This window comes from Bidens hawaiensis, unplaced genomic scaffold (assembly GCF_021521415.1).
Source record: "Bidens hawaiensis isolate Kalapana, Puna unplaced genomic scaffold, B.hawaiensis_p1.1 tig00016562_1, whole genome shotgun sequence".
In the NCBI taxonomy this organism is placed as follows: domain Eukaryota; kingdom Viridiplantae; phylum Streptophyta; class Magnoliopsida; order Asterales; family Asteraceae; genus Bidens; species Bidens hawaiensis.
In genome coordinates, this window is record NW_027492518.1 from 449,970 (window position 1) to 456,816 (window position 6,847).

Here is a 6,847-nt window from a genome sequence, read left to right on the forward strand (position 1 = left end):
CTATGTGGCTTCGTTTGTTCGGCAATTTATTAGTAATTGGTGTTGAATTCCACCAGTATATGCTTTCTACTAGGGGTGTGCATGGGTCGGTTTGAGGCGGATTCGAGCCAAACTCATAACCATAACCGACATGTCGGTTAATGGATAATCATAACCATAACCGACCCGTTATAGCGGTTTCGGTTAATCGGTTTTGAAGGTTATAGTGGGGCGGTTATGAGTCGGTTAACCATAACCAAAAAATATAATTGGGCCTAAAAGTTTGGCACATATTATTACAAAAAAAAAAAAAACGATATGGCATGATACAACAAAATATATAATCCATAATATTAATTTATCAAACAAAGAGAATGACGTTATATAATCCAAAAATGAAATTCAACTTAATTTTATAACAAACGTAGAACAAAAATCACCAAAATGATATAATCCAATAATATGTTAGTGGGAGTTAATCCCAAACATATTGTTGGTTAAATAAATGGGTCGGTTCGGTTATGGTGGTTTTGGAATTATCTTTAACCAAAACCGACCCGTATTTGGCGTTTTTAAAAATTTATTAAACCGACCCATCGGTTATGACGGTTATCGGTTAAAATTGGTTCGGTTATGGTTCGGTTAATGGTTATGGCGGTTAAGTTGTACACCCCTATTTTCTACTATCTCGTTAAGGAACACTCGAACATAAGAGTTGAAGAAGGCAAAAAGAAGGTTATTTAATTCATCATCCTTACAACATGGTGGTGTTTGTGAAAGGCTCAAAATGAAGCTTTATTCAACAACACACGAGCATCGGTAAATATGATAAAGTAAGATATAAAACGGCTCTTGTTCTTATGGGTAAAAAATAGGGGTAAATAGAATGGGACACATAATACTCATTCTCGTTGTGAGACGATATAGTTTGATGTGCTTGTAATTTGATGTTTGGTTTTCGTTGGGTATAGCTACTTGCTATTCTCCCTTTTTAATGAAATTTTAGGCCGTTAACAAATAACTATTTTTTTACCTTTTATTTTTAAAGTTAAAACTTCATTGAACCAAAACAAACACAAAGGGAAACAAACTACAGGGCTCTCTGTAAATCAAATCCTTTTACAAAACCCAGCTTTCATTCTTCTTCATCTTCTTTTCTTTCTGCAACATCAAATTTCACTCTCTTTTTTCCTTAAAAGAGCAGTGTAATCCTACTTTCATGTATGGCATATGTCATCGATCATAATAACAATAATAATAATAATAATAATAATAATAATAATAATAATAATAATAATAATAATAATAATAATAATCCACCCGCCAGACCTATTCTTCTTCCCAATTACTCTTCACTAAACCCTAATTTCATTCATAATCATCAAGTGCTTGTTCCGGTTCAGTTCTCTTTGAATCCAGCACTCGTTGCTCAGATTGAACTCAACAGATCAGTTTCGCTTCATCAGGTAGCCTTTTACCTACTTCAAAACCCTAATTTCGCCTTTTATCGGTTAGGTTTACTTCAATTTGTTAATTAATTCGTTCCGGTTATCGGACCTTTGGTAAAGTATCGGTCAGAATATTGTTAATTTGTTACTTGTAGGAGAGTATACTGAATTATTATTAGTGTTAATTTGTTAATATATCTGTTCTTGACCGATATCCTTTTTCCGCATTAACAGCTTAGTTCGTTTTGTTATTGCAGAAATTTTTGATTTTAATTTCCAGATTATTTACTCTTTTGGTAATGTTTTTGTTGCAGTTTATGAATGATGAAGGTCTTTTGCCTTCAAGAGAAGACGAACAGCGGAGATATGATGTGATTCGAAAACTTAAAGAGGTAAATTCAGTTAATAATTGATTTAATTGTGAGTGTTCCTGTGAAAATTTATATATTGTGATGGATATAATCTACATTGATTGTTTATGCAGATTGTAATGAAGTGGATTAAGAGAGTTGCTTACTTACATAGGCTGCCAGAAAATCATATTAAAGTTGCATCGGCAACTATATTAACATACGGGTCATACGGTCTTGGTGTAAGTTTCTGTTACGTTTGTTTATTTTTCATATTTATATGTGACAAAGTTGTTTAGACGGTAATTTGTTTTCAAATTTTGTTTAGGTGCATAATGCAGAATCTGATATTGATGCTCTCTGTGTCGGCCCTTGGTTTGCATCTTTAATTGTGAGTCATCTTATATGTTTCTTCATTTTAATATTTATAACACAACTTTTAAAATTTTTGGTTAACGTTGTCTTGTTTAATGTTATGAAGGAGGACTTTTTCGTAATTCTACACGACATTCTTGCAAAACGAGAAGAAGTGTCGGATATACACTGTATAAAGGATGCAAAGGTTCCATTAATGAGGTTTAAATTTGAAGGGATTTCAGTTGACTTGCCTTATGCTCAACTTCAAGTAATGACCATTCCTGAGGTAACTTTGGCTTTTTTAGACTTTCTATATTTGTTTATTTGAAATGAAGTATGCGTGCTTAAATGAATTTGATTTGCAGAATGTTGACATACTCAACCCGTTGTTCTTGAATGGGATTGATGAAACAAGTTGGAAGAGTTTGTCTGGCTTGCGTGCAAATAATAGCATTTTGCAGCTTGTTCCAGATGTTAAGGTAATAATAATAATTTGGTAACTATAAAACTCTAAATCAAGTAACACACTAATGTTATATTCATGTTATATTGTAGATATTTCAGCAATTACTGCGTTGCGTTAAATTATGGGCAAAAAGGAGAGGTTTGTATGGTAATGTAAGTATTATCTTCTACTTATTGACTTTCACATTTATTGCCTCATATTCTTTTAATTAATAATTTTATAATGTCAATCTTTTTCATGTGATTCATTTTTCAGTTATTTGGGTTTTATGGGGGCGTTCATTTGGCAGTTTTAACTGCCTTCGTTTGTCAAAGGAATCCTAGTGTGAGTTTAGCTGGTCTTGTTTTGATCTTCTTTAAAACATTTGCTTCGTGGCCATGGCCCACTCCCGTTCTTCTACAGCAAGGAGTAATGATGCCACATCATCGCCCGGAAACAAGATCGTTAATGCCTATTCAGCTTCCGAGCAGTCCACACGAGTATTGCCATTCAAATATCACCACCAGCACTTTCATGAAGATCAAAACCGAGTTTTGCAGAGGTTATCGTCTTGCTCAGGTAACAGGCCATTTTTTAGTACGGGTCAAAATGGGTCAGTCAGGTTGGGTTGACCCGGTAACACTATTTTCTAGCATTTTAATGGACCAAATTTTCACTGAACTGTTTGTGAACCGTATGGCGGGAAGTTCATTTAATAATGGACCAACTTGGAACAAATTCTTTTGTTCATTTAGTTCAATAAACATGAAAATTACTCATTCGTTCGTTTATGTTTTGTGAACGTTCGTTTTGGTTTGCTCATTTACATTCGTTTACATTTTCACCTAATATCTTAGGTTCATTATAATGTAGTCTAGTTTTATTAAAAATTAAGATATCACACATTACAGTTTAATAATGGACCAACTTGGAACAAATTCTTTTGTTCATTTAGTTCAATAAACATGAAAATTACTCATTCGTTCGTTTATGTTTTGTGAACGTTCGTTTTGGTTTGCTCATTTACATTCGTTTACATTTTCACCTAATATCTTAGGTTCATTATAATGTAGTCTAGTTTTATTAAAAATTAAGATATCACACATTACAGTTTATTTAAGTTTTATTGATTTTTTAGTCCCAACTAGACGGGTGCCCGCGCGATGCAGCGGATGTTTGAACCCGTTAATCACGTATAAATATAAGTATTTATGGTTCCGTTAAACCCTTGAAATCGTTTAAATCGGTCATTGGTTTGACTACTTTTTTCTTTTTCTTTTTTACTTTCGGTTTGTTGTTCGGTTTCAAAGTTTTCAAAACGTAGTGAACGGTTGGTTCGCGGTTTATATCGGCAACCGGCCATATGAAACCAGAAAAGACTGTAAACTAACCTAATCGCAATATGATTCCTTTTGTAATCTTTGTTATTATTTCACGTCCTAGATCTTCCATTAATATTTAACATTTATGTGGCTAAAATTATCATTTTTTATTTATGATCATCTCAAGTATCATATTATGTTGGTTTTTAGTTAAAATTGATGGTACATTTAAATTATTAATTATTTTAAACTAAATTTATTATTAAAGTTTAAACTGTGAAACCAAACTGGAACCACGCCGTTAGTAATGATTCGGTTTCAACTTTCAATGGTTAAGTTTGGTTTTGGACGACAAAAAATCAGTATTAACGGTTGGACTCACATGTTTAACTTAAAAACCATCAAAACCGACACTGAACACCCCTATGTAACATAGTAATTTATTTAAAAAAAATTACAACAATATCATATCCAAATTAAAGAGAATAAAATGCTCGTTTTTATGGTGCAATTTGTTTATAAAAATATTAACGTATGAAAAGGCTATAGTTGTTTAAAAATCATGGGTGGGAAGTTAGTTTACAAGTTAAATTAAAAACATAATATGGTTAAAGATGAGGAACTAAACTTGTAAGTTGAATGGATTGTGTTTAAAATATATGGTGCAATTTGTTTATAAAAATATTAACATATGAAAAGGCTATAGTTGTTTAAAAATCATGGGTGGGAAGTTAGTTTACAAGTTAAATTAAAAACATAATATGCTTAAAGATGAGGAACTAAACTTGTAAGTTGAATGGATTGTGTTTAAAAGACATGTTTACCCTTACTAACACATGTACCTCATGCTTTAAATGTTGTAAATTACTTAAAAATGGGTGTCTTAATTTACCCTTGTTTGGTGTATTATATATAGTATAGATAGATGGATGTTCAGTTTATTTTCAACCAGTGTTCGCTCAGTTATGTACAATCTTTTACGTTTGTGAACCGTTCATTTATACTACTAATGAACGAACGTAAACTAACACGAACAAGAAAACCCCGTTTGTTTAATTGTTCATGGTTGATCGTCTTTTTGGTTAGAATTAAATAAACGCACATGCACATGCTCCGTTCGTGTTCATTTAGGTTGTTTACAAGCCTACTATTTTTGTCTGGTTTTTCTTTTTAATGCAAAATAAGTGTTAGTTATAACTTAGAAACAATATATTTAACAAATCTTTGAATAAAGAACGTTATAAATAGACCCTTTTTAATAGAGCCTTTTTACATGAGTTCATTTCAAGAAATTGTATTGGTGCAGGATCTATTGAAGTCACAGTTTGATTGGAGGAATCTTTTTGAACCGTATCCTTACTCGAAGTTTTACCAACAGTTTTTGAAGATACGCCTTTCGACTTCTAATGAAGACGAGTTAGGTGATTGGATCGGTTGGGTCAAATCACGGCTGCTTGGTCTGCTAGTTAAGGTAAGTTTGAAAGATAAAACCTAAATTTACCATCATTAAAACAACTTTAAAGCATGAAAACATAATTACAAGATTTATTGTTGCAGCTGGAGGAGGTGCGCGTTTTCTATGACCCGAACCCGACCGAATACTTTGATACAACAATACAAGATCCAAATGTTGTGTTTTACTGGGGAATAGTTGTTGGAAGGAACCGTATTTTAAATCTAGATTCGTTACAAGACGGGTTTAAAAAGAATCTTGGTACGGGTTACAAAGGTGTTACTGGAAATATCGCACTATCGATTATTCCATCGTCTCAATTACCCAAGAATTTGCAAGTTGTTGATACACAACCCGTGATGTCAAACCCTAGTCAAATGGTACCCATGTACTCGAATCATGTGTCACATGGTTTTGGTTCTATGAACTAAAGATTTCCTTTTTGGGTTTGTGCATAGAGAGAATATACAAGTTACAAACATTTTAAATGTTTTTTTTGGTTTTGGTTGGAGGTTTTAACTGAAAATAGAATACAGGGTTTGGAGAGAGTTGGATTGTATATTTTGTAGATGGTGGGAGTGTATGTGATAAAGGGTGATAGTTTTCATGGATACCCTTCAAATGTTGTTATGACATTGGTAAACTGTATATGTTTCTTTAATTAGTGAAACATTTTGGTTCATTATAATTTTGTATTATAGTGTATATGCATTGATAGTTTTGGTTGTATAATGATGTCTTGAGGTTTCGTGACGTGACTACTTTGAGATTAGAAGGATTCATTAAGGGTTTCAGGTTTGGTTTAACGGTTAGATTTGATCTGGTTTCGTGATATCGCTTGAAATTTAAAATTTGTTGTGCAAACAGAATTGGGTGTTTAATTGTTAGTCATGTTATTCTTTACATGGAACAAAAATAAGAAGTATGAGAAAGATTTGTAGCCATACAAACCCCCTCCCACCCCCGAAAAAAAAGAATATGAAAAATTAATAAAAAAATGACAACTTAAAATTTAATAAAAATTAAAAAAAGTAAAAAAAACACAAAAATATTTCGACCGTCTTCCTCGTTCTGAAAACAAAAAGATACAATGACGAGAAAAAAAGATCTTTGTGTCTTTTTATTTATCATTGTATTTTCTGTTTATTTCGTCATTAATTGTGTCTTTTTTCCTTGACATTGTGTCTTTTTTATATATATTGTGTTATTTTACTCAACATTGTGTTATATTTTATTCGGGATTGTGTTACATTTACGATATATCGTGCCTTTATATTTATCATTGTGTTTTTTGTTTATTTTCGTGTGTATTTTTTTTGGAACGAGAATGAAGGGGGACATATTTTTGTCTTTTAGTTTTTTTCGATTTTTATTTATTTTTGTCTTACGTTTTAACTTTTCCCATTCTTTTATACATAATTTATATTTCTTGTTTGAATTATGTTTTTATGTATGTTTAATATAATAATAAGTTACCATTCTTTTTTATGAAT

At 31.8% G+C, this 6,847-nt stretch overlaps 1 protein-coding gene across 2 annotated transcripts; it reads left to right on the forward strand.

Annotated features, from left to right (window-relative positions):
- The first annotated feature begins 1,269 nt into the window (after positions 1-1,269).
- On the forward strand, positions 1,270-6,226 carry LOC143551718 (nuclear poly(A) polymerase 3-like). Of its 2 annotated transcripts, XM_077042097.1 has the most exons (10): positions 1,270-1,445; positions 1,742-1,819; positions 1,912-2,019; positions 2,106-2,168; positions 2,259-2,420; positions 2,500-2,613; positions 2,690-2,752; positions 2,856-3,158; positions 5,208-5,372; positions 5,459-6,226. In XM_077042097.1, the coding sequence occupies exons 2-10, from the start codon at positions 1,745-1,747 to the stop codon at positions 5,783-5,785; spliced, it is 1,380 nt and encodes a 459-aa protein (XP_076898212.1). In that variant the 5' UTR covers positions 1,270-1,445; positions 1,742-1,744; the 3' UTR covers positions 5,786-6,226. The 2 variants fall into 2 exon arrangements, with proteins under 2 accessions (XP_076898212.1, XP_076898210.1); XM_077042095.1 differs by lacking the exon at positions 1,270-1,445 and having other exon boundaries at positions 1,658-1,819.
- The last annotated feature ends 621 nt before the right edge of the window (positions 6,227-6,847 follow it).